We start from the raw sequence: 12,963 nt of genomic DNA on the forward strand, positions 1-12,963 counted from the left end.
AATTTATAAGGTTTTCTTTTCTTAAAAAGATATTTCTGAACTCAAAAAAGAACCGAGATATAATAAAATCTAATAAATAATTTGGCGTCTGTAATTAAAAGGATCCAGAGACACGACTTAAAACTCAATAAATAAATTTTGTTTGTTAATTATATTGAAATTAAATAAAATGAGAAATTAACACATTGGCTGCCACCATAAGAGTGTTAGGTAAGTTCCCCAAGTGCCAAAGTAAAAATGCTTACAAAACAATATTTATTCACACAATTGGTTAATAATATAAAGTAAGTTTACATTCTTATATTTACAAATTTTTTTGAAAAAAATAGCAAGATCACGGGTGATTCTAATGGCACTGCAATAACATATTACACACGTATGTGCCACTAGTACCACCGGTGATCGTAAATAACTTAATGCTGTTTAGGAAATATGCCACACAGTAAAATTTTTCGCAAACATTACAAAATGTAGAAACAAGTTTGGGTTTCTTTTGAACTTCTTTACTGCCTTTTGTTGCAACTGTTTCAGTGTAACATTAATTACAACGTTTTCTCTTCTTCCTATTGATTGTAGTTTTGGCGTCAACTGTAACAAGCATATGCTTTACAGTGGTAATAGGACTAGAATTGACTAAACTTAAGATTAGCATTTCCCGAAATGAGATGACTTTCTGTTTTGGTGTGTTCAAGGAATTATATATTATTAAACTATGGATGACAGCCGTATTCAATAAAATTTCAATTGCAGCTTTATGGTACCAGCGAACAGTTTTTCTCAGAGGTGAGAAATAGCTTGCCAGTTGATCTGAGACGTCAACAACATCTTTTCCTTTGTTGTAGTCTATAATTATTGCTTCAGGTTTAATTATAGCTACAAGTGTCTATTAGCATCTAATACTTGTTTTGCTAAAGGCACAGACGTGTAGTAGTTATCGGTTATTACAACTCTTACTTTTTGTAGATAGTCTTTTGCTAAATCTAGTACAATATTTCCCGATAAATCCTGCCCTTTATTAGCCATCTTGCCGGTATACATAATCATTTTTAGAATATAACCTGCAGGATTACATAATTTAAACAGTTTCAAGCCATAGCGGCGACACTTTGAAGGTATATACTGTTTGAAAGGTAGTCTTCCTCGAAAGGGAATCATACTTTCATCAACAACTAGTATTGAGCCAGGATTACATTGTTGGAGAAAACGTTATTGTGTCATTTCAAATAATTTTTTAATTTTATAGCAACGATCGTTTGATAAAGCAGCCGTGTTATCAGCAAAATGTAAGAATCTCAAAAGAAGCTGAAATCTGTTTCTGGCCATTACAGAAGAAATAAAAGTAAAATTATACAATGGTGACTTACTCCAATAATCAGCAATTTTGGGAAGCTTGACAATTCCCATATACATAATACAACCCAAAAATTTTAAAATTTCTTCTTTATTGGTAGGTTTCCATGCATGAATTCTGGATAATCTGCTATAACGTTGTGCATTTTTTACTTGCGCAGCATTTCTATTAGTCTCTTCTACAATAAGTTGTAAAATTTCATCATCGGTCAGTTTCCTGTATACATGAAAAGAAGTTAGTTCGGATCTATTTTGAGGATAACTATCATCATAGAGATATGATTCATTACCAGGAAACTGTATATCGAGACGTAAATGAGTACAGTCAACTTCGTACCATTCATGGTCATTATTTTGCTGGTCATTAGATTCTACCGATTTGTGCATTTTCATTCAATAAGCTTGAATCACTGTTACATTTATTTTCTTTATCAGATTCTTCTAAGTCACTTGGATTGTATTCTGAACCGGATAACAAAAATTCAACAATTGGAGCAACTCCGTCTATGTCAACTTTTTATTTTTATTTGGCATACGGTGCGTTTTACTTGTATTTAGTAAATTATCCATGATCTGAAAGACAAATTCCAATTAAAAAAAGTACTTTACTAGCACCATTTTTCATTAATTAAATGTAAGCAAAAACATTTGAGGTTATGTAAAATAAAAACTGTAATATTTTGTTTATCCTGACAGATAATCCAGCAACAAGATTTTAAAACGAATAAACTACATATACTTACTTCAAATAATTTCAAATTCACAAAAAAAACTACTAATTCCGTAGAAAAACTTGATAATGAATGCTTCTAATCGATTTCTACAACGCCTTATTCTCAACTGTCGTTACAAGCTATTTACGACATTATCGCGCCTAACAAAAGAACATAAGCAAGCTATGGATTCCTAGTATGCCACAGTAAAACTATTTGAGCGTCCTCACAGAGCCGACCGTTATAATAATAATTCTGAAAGTTAAATTCGCACAAGTAACACCGGTGATCCTAATGTCACAATTGCAATCTATTACTTAGGATCGCCGGTCATCCTTGTGGCAGCCAATGTGTTAAATTTAATTTTTTTAATAGATTTCAAAATCATAAAGGATGGAAGGCAACAGTAAATACGTATTTCTGACTATTTGATCGTCATCAGTACAGTGCAGCTAAGTTAGGATAGGAGAATGTTAACTTGGAAATGGATCACTAAAGGACCAATGCGACCAATTTGTGGCAATAATGTTAGAAGACTCTGAGGTTTTCAGAGCAACAACTAACACATCCATGGACGAAGCTGCTGCTACCTGAAGAAAATAATGCCAAACCTTTAGAACGTTTCAAACAAAAAGCTTAATATATATTACAAATTAAATTATTCATATAACAACTTACCGCTTATATCATAATAAATCGGTCTTGCTATTGGCTTGCTACGTGTATTATATCCAGAAAGAGTCGGTAGATTATTCTTTTGATCATCATCTTTCTACAAACCAATAGTAATTAGCAAGAATTCAAGATAGACATCTGTTAATTTTCAGTTAAATAAGTAACTTTTTATCTGGTACAGGTTAAACTACTATGCCAACTGTACTATGACTCGACACAACTGTATAGACGGTTTTGACAGTTGAAATGTATAGTGTGAGATATTAAAAAAAGACTCTCATCTAGGGATTCATCAATTTTTAAATGGAAATATTTTTAAACCTTTAAAAGCCGAAATATTAAAAACTGTAAAAAATCACTAATATCTTTAAAAACATGGTATTGGGGTATATTTTATTATAATATTTTGCGAAAAATAAATATAATACTCTGTCTTGTGAGAAAAAACACATTTCCAAAATGGAAACGTTGGCATCTATAGGTCACCACTATACAGTGCATTCATAAAGTGTGCAAACGGTCTATTATCTCATGACTTAATTATTTTCAGAATTAAAGCTCTAACAGGTCGATTTTTATTTTTGTTTTTTAACCTTTTTGAAAAAAAAAATAACTTTTACCCCCAATACCTTAGCAGATGTGACGTCATCGATATTTTTTGTTAATAGAAAGGGCATATTTTTATGCTATAACTTTTTCAACTATGCTATAACAACTAAACTTTTACAAGTGCTAATAAATCACAGGATAAGTTTAGGAGATGAACAACAGGGTTTTCGTAGTGGAACATCGTGTACAGATGCAATATTCGTTATAAAGCAAATTACTGAGAAATCACTGGAGTATAATAGACCAGCATTTATGTGTCTGATTGACCTAAAGAAAGCGTTTGATAGCGTAAGACTCAAAGATGTAATTCATCTTCTGTATAATAGAGAAGTTCCCCTAAATATTATAAAAACTATCGAAAAAATCTACCAAAACAACAAAATAGAAGTCAGAATAGATGGACAACTTACACAACCTATAGAAATAGGCAGCGGAATAAGACAACGGGATTCATTGAGCCCCATGCTCTTCAATTTGATCATGGATGAAATCATCAAAAGCGTTTAACAAAGGAAGAGGATACAGAATGGGAAGCAAAGAAATAAAAATACTCTGTTACGCAGACGACGCAATATTGATAGCCCAAGATGAAGATAGTCTGCAAAAACTGGTCCACAGATTTAACATAAGAGCTAAAGAATTTAATATTACAATCTCATCTCAGAAAACTAAAACAATAGTAGTTAGCAAAAACCAACCAGATGTAAAATAGATATTGATGGCATCAGTATTGAACAAGTAATGGAATTAAAATACCTGGGAATTACACTGTTTAGCTATGGAGATCTGGACAAAGAAGTGAGAGATCAAGTACAAAAAGCAAATAGACACTGATATGAAGTCAAGAATTTATAAAGCCAGTGTAAGACCAATAATGACATATGCCTCAGAAACAAGACCCGACACAGCCACAAAGCAAAGGCTACTGGAAACTGCAGAGATGAGAGTACTGAGAAGAATTACAGGAAATACACTGAGAGATCAAAAGAGAAGTGAAGACATTAGAAGAAAATGTAACTTACAGTGTATAAATGAATGGACACAAAATAGAAAAAAAGAATGGAATAACTACATAAGCAGAATGGAGAAGACCCGTGTCGTCAAAATAACAAGAGATAAGTCACCAATCGGCAGAAGTATCGGACGACCGCGCAAAAGATGGAGTGATAACCTTCCATAGAGGTATTAATCCACCGATGAACTAGCAGAATTGCTTATAAAGAGGAAGAAGAAGAAGAAGAAACAACAAAATCGCTGTATATATGTTTCGTAGTATATATGTTTTATATACTACCAAAAGGTATTCAACAGAATCAAGCATGACAAACTGATGTCGATAATAATTAAAGAAGTTAATATAGATGATAAAGACCTTGGAATTATTTAAAACTTAGACTGTATTAATACTAAGCGGAGTACGATAGGAGTACGTATTGTCCCTTCTTTTTTATTCATATATTATACTCCGAGAAGGTAAATTCAAATATTATACTACGGATTTACCGTAGGTGTACATGTAAATCCGTAATAGTAAAATGGAAAAAGAACATGAATTGGTTATTATAAAAAACGGAAATTAAAGTAGTTTGTACATGTTATGAAAAAGAGTGAGAGATATGGTTTACTTCAGTTGGTTATTTATACAGATGATGGAGTGTTAGTAGTAAATACTACGGAATTAGTACAAAATCTAGGGACGGCAACGATGTATCGATCCATTCATTATTTCAACAGATTTAACCTGACTGTATGGGGGATATACCCCCTTACCTAACAGTCATTTGTTCTCAGATGCAGAATATATTAAAGATGCGAACAAAACAACATCATGTTCTTTGCATGAAACCCAAAAATGTTGAGAATATAAAGAAGCTCGTCGTGGTCAAGATCAAAAGGAGAGACGTGGTCGCGGTTTCGCACCAGGCATCTCTTCGAGAAAAGGAAAGCAACTATTAAAAAGGAAACTTGATTTATAGAAAGAAGATGATCATCTATCTAGCAGTAGTAAAAAAGACGCTAGCATTTCCAGCGGAAAGTTGGGTGTGATGGAAGTAATTTCAAGAACTGTAGAACCTAATGATGACGCATTTTCTAATAACAATTGTGGGCAACGTTCATCATGTGCAGTAAATGTTTTCTATTATTTCTTTGATTTTGTTGAATTTGGTTCAATTAAAATAATATTTCTCAACTTTGATTGTGTTTTATATTTCGCTCCATCATTTTTTTTTAACAAGAAAAGGATTTCAAACTCTTAAAATATCAGTTAAAGACATGGAAAACTAAACGAAGTATACATGGAATGCTCATAAAGCGTGAATTTCAGAATTTACGTATTTTAAAAAAATTCAAAATAAAATAGGGGTCCACTTTTGGGTACTTTCCTCAACAAAAGTTATGTACTTTAATAATCAGCTTTGTTTTGTAAGTATGTAATAGGTACTAAATAGATAGGTACATTTCTAAATATTTTAATAACTTACCTCTTTTTTAGACCTTTTGTCAGCCATTTTGTTTTTGGTTCTTTTTAGCTGCTTTGAATTTGGATTGCCTAAAAAGAAAACAATTCATTATACACTTTATGTACTTTAGCAATGAAAATAAATTGAAGAAATTAAAACTACAGAATTTCAGCATATGTTACCTATAAAACCATAAAAGCGATGCAGGAAAAGGTATATGAATATAATCTACCTTGGACATAAAATAATTGGAGAGTTCTGCAGTGGATATATAAGTGCGCAGTACAGGGCGGCTTCTTGCAAACCGGGACACATGCTTAAATATCAGAAAATTCCCGTAACTTTAAAACGAAGAGTTTTTGAGTCTTGTTTTTGGCCAGTATTTCGATGATCTTATAGCATATCTAAATATTGAAACGTAAATCCGCAAACAGTTCCAAACATAACGAGCCTTTGAAATGTCTTAGAAAGAGACAGTCATAAAAAAAGAAATTCGAAAAAAATCCGAGTACCGAACGTTTTTGAAACAGTGGCTACACTAAAAAAGGTGGACTAGGTGCGGGGAAAGCCCCATAAAATGTACCAAATTGATACCCAACGCATCTCTCCAAAAAATTAGATTCAGAATGCCCTGTAAAAAACGTGGAAATAATTAGTAGAGGCTAAAATTTCTAGTTTGTATATAGATTCGATAATCGATCCATCGCTCCATCCGTAATCCGTAGCCTGTGATCTGTGATAAGAAAGCTATGCTAATGCTTCCAAAAAGAAGAACTTTCTTAGCTGTCTTGATGAGATAAAGGAACTAATTAAAGAAAAAACCACTTTTACAAGAGGTAGTTGACAACTAAGCTAGCCTAACATATAAAGGAGTCCCAAGGATAAAATAGGGGACTACGGAAATTAATTAAAGTAGAAAATAACAGGTTCTGAGAACAAAAATATTGAAAACCTACTAGGAGAAGCTCGTCAGCAGATGCATGGAAAATAGTGACAAGCTTGAAAAGAGACTTCACAAACAAAGCAGTCACTAATTTAGGCCCTTCACCAGTATGAAAAAAAACATTATGAACAGCTGTTAGTCAAAAAAAAATTAAAGTACACAACTGAAAATCCACTACCTACTTATCAACGAAATAACGTTTATAACTGTAACTATTTCAATAAGGAAAGTTAGAACCACACTATCCACAATGAAGAATGGCCGATCCCCATTCCTGTCAAATTATTAAAAGCATTATACCCCTGTCTATAAAACAGAATATCATAATGCAAAACTGTTGCCTACAAATACAGATTTAACTAGAGCGCAAACGGTGGTATTAATTTCTATTTTTAAGAAAGGCAAAAGAAGAGATACTAAATTGTTATCAATATTAATATAATAAGTCGACTGTCCAATAAAGTTATTAATGATAAAATAAGACAGTATTGGTTATAGAATTGAATAAAATTAAAGCGATTTTATACGACAGATAGCAGAAGTACAGGAAACGAATTAATTACATTTGGCATTTGTGGAAAACGTACGAACCTACGATAATAATAAGCGTCTATATTCTTTGATAATATCAAAGAATAGAGACGCATATTAATAATATCAAAATTAACCGGCAACGTGGCAGGTGAAGATGATGAAAAAAGCTCGGCTAAAATCTGTAAGTATTGCCAAAAATCAGTAGTCAATACTGTTGTAAAAAATGTGTTAATTGTGAGGTTTGAGGTTGTATTCCATCTGTCTTGTGCACTTCGAGTGGCAGGTTTAATTGTGGTAGGAAGAAATAATTTGGTGAAATACATGGTACAATGAATCTGTATTCAGTGTACCATGGGTGAAATATGTTGCTTGAAGCAAAAGATGAAATGTTAAAAGGTAAAGATATGATAATTGTCGAATTAAAGGCTAAAGAGGCCCTTCTCTATAAAAACAGCGCTTTACTAGAAGAAAATTTACAAAACTTTGAAGGAAAAGGCTATGCAGAGAAGACGAAGCCGCAGCAGTCAAAGTCAAACCATAACCCCCAAATTTTAGACTACACTATAAACGGCCACCTACGTTTGCTGTGATTGGTCACAGCATAAGGGGTGTCTATGCTGTGGATTGGTCGGCATCTTCATCTGATTTTTAATTTTTCAGGTTATATATCACTCTGTTTGGCGCTTAAACATCTATGATTAGGCGGTTTTATACCAATTTGCCAATAAGCACACATAAAATTTTAATTTAAATTTTTGTCATTTATTTTTAAAAATCTGTTCGTTAGAACACCATATTTAATTACCTAAGACTTTGTTTTAGCAAGCAATTATGGATTCTGTCTATCCATCTACTTCAACAAGCCCTATTCCATCTACTTCAACAAGCTGTGAAATTAACTCAGGAGCCTGCCATCTTTGCAGCAAAATATTTAAAAATGTGGAATTACGAAATCGTCATATCAAAAGAATACATAAAATAGATATGTCGATTAAGAAAATTAATCACATTATTTGTCCCTTATGTGAACAAGAAACTAATTTAAAAAGCCATGAGAACTTACGAAAACATTTAAAGGAGAACCACCAGGTGAGTATTGAATTAATAAATTTTGAATTTTCTAGTTTACAAGAATATGAGACATGGAAAGACATGCAGAAATTGGAGACAAGTTATGCTAAACAGAGAGCAGTTCGTAAAAAGGAGTATAAGATAGTATATTATCATTGTAACAGAAGTAACTTGAATGGTAGGTCCAGTACTTTTTTACTTCAAATAATTGAAACTTATACTAATCTATATTTAGGATATAAGCCCAACTATAAAATTAGGACGGAGAAATCTGGTGGATCAATTAAAATTAAAGGAGTGTGTCCCTCCAGGCTGATTTGCAAACTGAGAGATCAAGGACAAGTTTCAGTCAGGTATTGGAAAACACATGTTGGACATAAAGAGGAATTAAGAACCATGCATCTGTCAAAAGCAGAAGAAAAAATGATTGTAGAGAAGTTAACATCTGGGGTGCCATTTAGCAGAATTTTAGAAGATTCAAGAAAATTGGAAACACCAAAACTAGAAAGACTTGCCCTATTAACAAGTAAAGATCTCTCAAATTTGTCCAGGAAGTATAATACATATAAGAAACGAGATCAAAATGATATGGTAGCAACGGCTTTAAAGGTTCAGGAATGGAATGATAACAACAAGAATTACGCTTTCTTATTCAAGAAGGAAGGTAAAGACCAATCATTTTTTTTATGCCTACTACAATTATAATTAATCCTATTCCAATTTGACTTGTGTGAATTGTTATCACGTGACTCATGTAACAAACCTTACTCTTAGCAGACTCAACAACATTCATCCCTTTTTATGAAATATTCAATATACATTTTTAAATAATATATCTCCTAAGATTGTAGTTATTGGTTTTTTTACATTAAAGCTAATTTTGTAATGAAGGTGCTGATTTATGGGGCAAACTTACTAGTTTTTTTATTTTACTAGACAACCCTTTTTGGGTCCTTAGTCTGTTTAAGAATACTTGTCCATTCTGATCTATCTCACACTTTGCTCTTCCAGTTTTTGATTTTTAAAATTTTCATGTCTTGCTTTATTTGTTCCTTATATCTAATCTTCCTTTAGTTTTATTTCCAACTGGAATTATTTGTTTATTTTGAAAGGGATTGCATCTTCTTTTATCTGTGCTACACTTTCTTTATACTGAAATTGTCCTATTTGTATGAATGTTATGATATCCAGATCCTGGTATTCCCTTTATAGTTAAAATGTATATCTTCTTATCCACATACAATTTTCTGTTACTGGTTTATATATGTGGCTCAAGATTTATCTTTCAGAGTTAGCCTATTGGCTTTCTTCACTTTTAGTAAGTGTGCATGTTTCAGATACATATGTGAATAACTTATTAAGGTTTTATATAATTGGCACTTAGTTTTTTCTTGTATTATTACCCTGACTGTTGTTGTTTAATTAAGCCATGGTAACTCTTATTGGCTATGGATATTCTTCTACATAATTATTTGTTAACACTAGTATTACATATAACTAGTTATCTTATATAAGTTTGTTACACTTCAGTGCTATACTCTTATATAGTTAGGTGTTATGACTGAGTACCTGCTGTTTTGCTGCTACATGTATTTTATTTTAGCTTGATTGGTTTTCAGTTTACTTGTCCATGCAGTTTGTTCTATCTGATTGAGTTCCTCTATAATATTTTATATTGTTATTACTATTATGTTAACATCATTTTTGCAAAAGCTAGTTGTCTGCATACTTATTGATTATCATTTCTCATGAATTTACTCTTTCTATCTTCTTAAGTATCTTTTGCTTCTACTTATCTCTTCCCACATCGTTGCTGCTTCCCTTTACATGCTGTTTTTTCTTTCAGTTATTAATTTATATTCTTAGTCAAACCATTAACTTCTTTGTTTTTTCTGCATGCCTATTACTTCTTTGGATGCATACCTTATGGCATTTTACAGGTTCCCCATTCCTCATTTATGTTTTCATGCCTTACTTTATTTTATAGTCTGTTGTTGAAGGTTCTTTTGTATTCTTTATTTTTGTTTTCATTTTAGAGCCCTTCTATATGCTACCTTTTCCACAAATCACATGTTTTAACACATCATGGGCTCAGTACTATACTAGGAGACTCAAATTGTTGGGGTTTTAAGTTATCTTTTTTAAATAAGAACTCAACTCAACTCAAAAAATAGGACGAATGATTACCTATTAAAATATACAATAAAATTTCAGTCTCTTACCATTAATTTATCTTTAATTATCTCTAAACTATAAATTTTCGGTAAACTATAATTTTGGGGTTTTATTTTTATTAGGAGAACAACATGATGTACTTAAAAAAGAAGATTTTGCCCTAGGATTCATGAATTCTGTCATGGAAGATAAATTAAGAGAATTCCCTAGCATAATTTGTATGGATGGTACACACGGCACAAACAAGAGGGGAATGGATTTAACAGTGGTGCTTATTAAAGATGACAGGAATACAGGATTTCCAGTTGCGTTCTTACTGACAAACAGATTGGACCAACTAGTTCAAGAGGTTTTTTTAGGTATGTATTATATGATTAGTGGCAAATTTATGATTAGTAAGTAAAAATAATTTTCAAAAACTTTTAGGTGCCCTCAAGAACAGAATGCAGACCGGAATTCATGCAGAACATTTTATGAGTGACGATGATGGAAAATATTATGATGCATGGGTGAAGATTATGGGCAACCAACCAAAAAGGCTTTTATGTACGTGGCACGTCGTGAAAAATTGGAATATTCAAGGGAAGAAGAAAATAATGGATCCAATTTTGAAGAAACAAATGAAAACTGAGATGAAAAGAATTATTAATGAAACAGATGAAGATAGATTTATAGAGTTGTGTAATAAATATATAATCAAATTGCAAGAGGCAAATGAGATAGCTTTTTTTAATTATCTGACACGGTAAATAAATATATGAAATCATACATTTTAAGTCATCCTTAAGTATATTTTTTTTGTAGGTATTACTTTCAGAATGAAGAGAGAATCAAAATGTGGGCCCACTGTTATAGAAGAAATTCAGGAATCAACACCAATATGGCGATCGAATCATTCAACAACTTATTAAAAACGAACCATCTAAGAAGAAATGCAGCAGTGAGAATTGAAAAATTATTGGACACAATCGAAGATTTAGTAGATATCAAAATGTGGAAGAGGATTATAGACATTGAAAGACCAAATGCGAACAATTATCAAGACAGGGTTATATCAAAAGCACACAAATTGGCAGAAACGATGAAAAACAAAGTGGAGGTTAAGAGAAATGTGAAGGTATATGGTCAATTTCAGGTAAAGTCATTTAGAGATCCTAATAAATTATATAATGTAAATATAAGGCAAGTATGTGAAAATGAATGTAAGACATTGTATTGTAGAGTATGTAAAATTTGTATTCATCGCTACCAGTGTGAGTGTGCTGAATATGTGGTGAGGAATACCTTGTGTAAGCATGTGCACTTGGTGAGAATGCATGAGGAGCGTGAGGGAACTAACTCTGTTTTAGATGATGCTGCAAGGTGTTTGGCAGAAACTTCAATTATCAAATCAAAGCATCAGGAGGAAATTAATGAGTTTGTCAGAGGGAAGGTAGAACAGACAAATGTGATCCAGGAAAACACCAAGCGATGTCTTCAAAAAGAAAATGTCAAAAATGTCGTAGACAGCTTAGATGACTTAGATGATGAAATTTATACAGAAGCACATGACGATATTATGAGAATTGCTCAAAAAGTAAAGCGTAAGATGAAGGGAAAATATCAGGAAACCACTAAGGATATTACAAAGAAGCGAAAAATGGAAAAGCAGGAATATTTTTCTTCCAATAAAAAAAAAAACTAATTAAAAATTAAATTTGAACCATTCTTGTAGCTCACATGTATGTTGTGTTTTTGTATCTGTATTGAACTTTTATCATAGTTTTATAGGCTTATTTACAAGAGAGTTAGTTAATTTAACATTATTATATGTTTACTTGATAAGTAATATATGTAGTAAAATTTCATACATATATATGAAAATATGTAATTTTCATATATATGTATAAATGCTTAGTTTAGGCCTGAATTTTAAAGTAGTGTTAAGTAATGTATTTGTAGACTTTTATATTAGAATTTTATTTTTAAATCGGGATGTACTGGGCCCTAGGCGAGGTTTAGAGGGGTTTTCCTTCGCCATTACACCAATAACGGCCCCCCCTCCTTTGATTTCCCAGATTTTTAATAAAGAATAAAGACATTTTAAACATAGCTATTTAGTGTTTTATTTGGTTTGCAATAGTTATTTCCAGTAAACATCTGCTTCATTTTGTTGACAATGATAATTTTTCATAGCACTCAATTCACAAGATATCTTTTTATTATCCTACATTTGTGGTGAAATCTAACAGAATTTAGTGTAAAGTTATAAAAAATGAAAATGGATAAACGTCAATTTGGATTTATGCAAGGCAGGTCTACAACAGCAATTTTTGTTATAAGACAGCTAAGAGATAGACTTGCATAGTATTATTAATCTTGAGAAAGCACATGACGAAGTTATAAGAAACCTACTGTGGTAGAGATTAAGTAGAAAAGGAGTGCCGGCTGA

At 32.0% G+C, this 12,963-nt stretch overlaps 1 protein-coding gene and 1 long non-coding RNA gene across 2 annotated transcripts; one reads left to right on the top strand and one right to left on the bottom strand.

The window, feature by feature from the left end:
• Positions 1-2,446: 2,446 nt before the first annotated feature.
• Positions 2,447-5,899, bottom strand: LOC140452054 (uncharacterized). Its single transcript, XR_011952124.1, has 3 exons — positions 5,831-5,899; positions 2,742-2,835; positions 2,447-2,653 (listed from the first exon to the last, which is right to left on the bottom strand). It is a non-coding gene; the product is annotated as an uncharacterized lncRNA (long non-coding RNA).
• Positions 5,900-7,922: 2,023 nt separating this feature from the next.
• On the top strand, positions 7,923-12,623 carry LOC140451927 (uncharacterized). The gene is made up of 5 exons (XM_072545900.1): positions 7,923-8,535; positions 8,593-9,021; positions 10,655-10,891; positions 10,959-11,277; positions 11,337-12,623. The coding sequence occupies exons 1-5, from the start codon at positions 8,118-8,120 to the stop codon at positions 12,214-12,216; spliced, it is 2,283 nt and encodes a 760-aa protein (XP_072402001.1). The 5' UTR covers positions 7,923-8,117; the 3' UTR covers positions 12,217-12,623.
• The last annotated feature ends 340 nt before the right edge of the window (positions 12,624-12,963 follow it).

This window comes from Diabrotica undecimpunctata, chromosome 10, assembly GCF_040954645.1.
Source record: "Diabrotica undecimpunctata isolate CICGRU chromosome 10, icDiaUnde3, whole genome shotgun sequence".
Taxonomy (NCBI): Eukaryota; Metazoa; Arthropoda; class Insecta; order Coleoptera; family Chrysomelidae; genus Diabrotica; species Diabrotica undecimpunctata.

Excerpts from the sequence above, each read along its gene's own strand:
- LOC140451927 (XM_072545900.1), top strand. The coding sequence starts at position 8,118 with ATGGATTCTGTCTATCCATCTACTTCAACAAGCCCTATTCCATCTACT. Across the intron at positions 8,536-8,592 it reads TAACAGAAGTAACTTGAATG|GATATAAGCCCAACTATAAA; the intron begins GTAGGTCCAGTA and ends ATCTATATTTAG. Across the intron at positions 9,022-10,654 it reads TTTCTTATTCAAGAAGGAAG|GAGAACAACATGATGTACTT; the intron begins GTAAAGACCAAT and ends TATTTTTATTAG.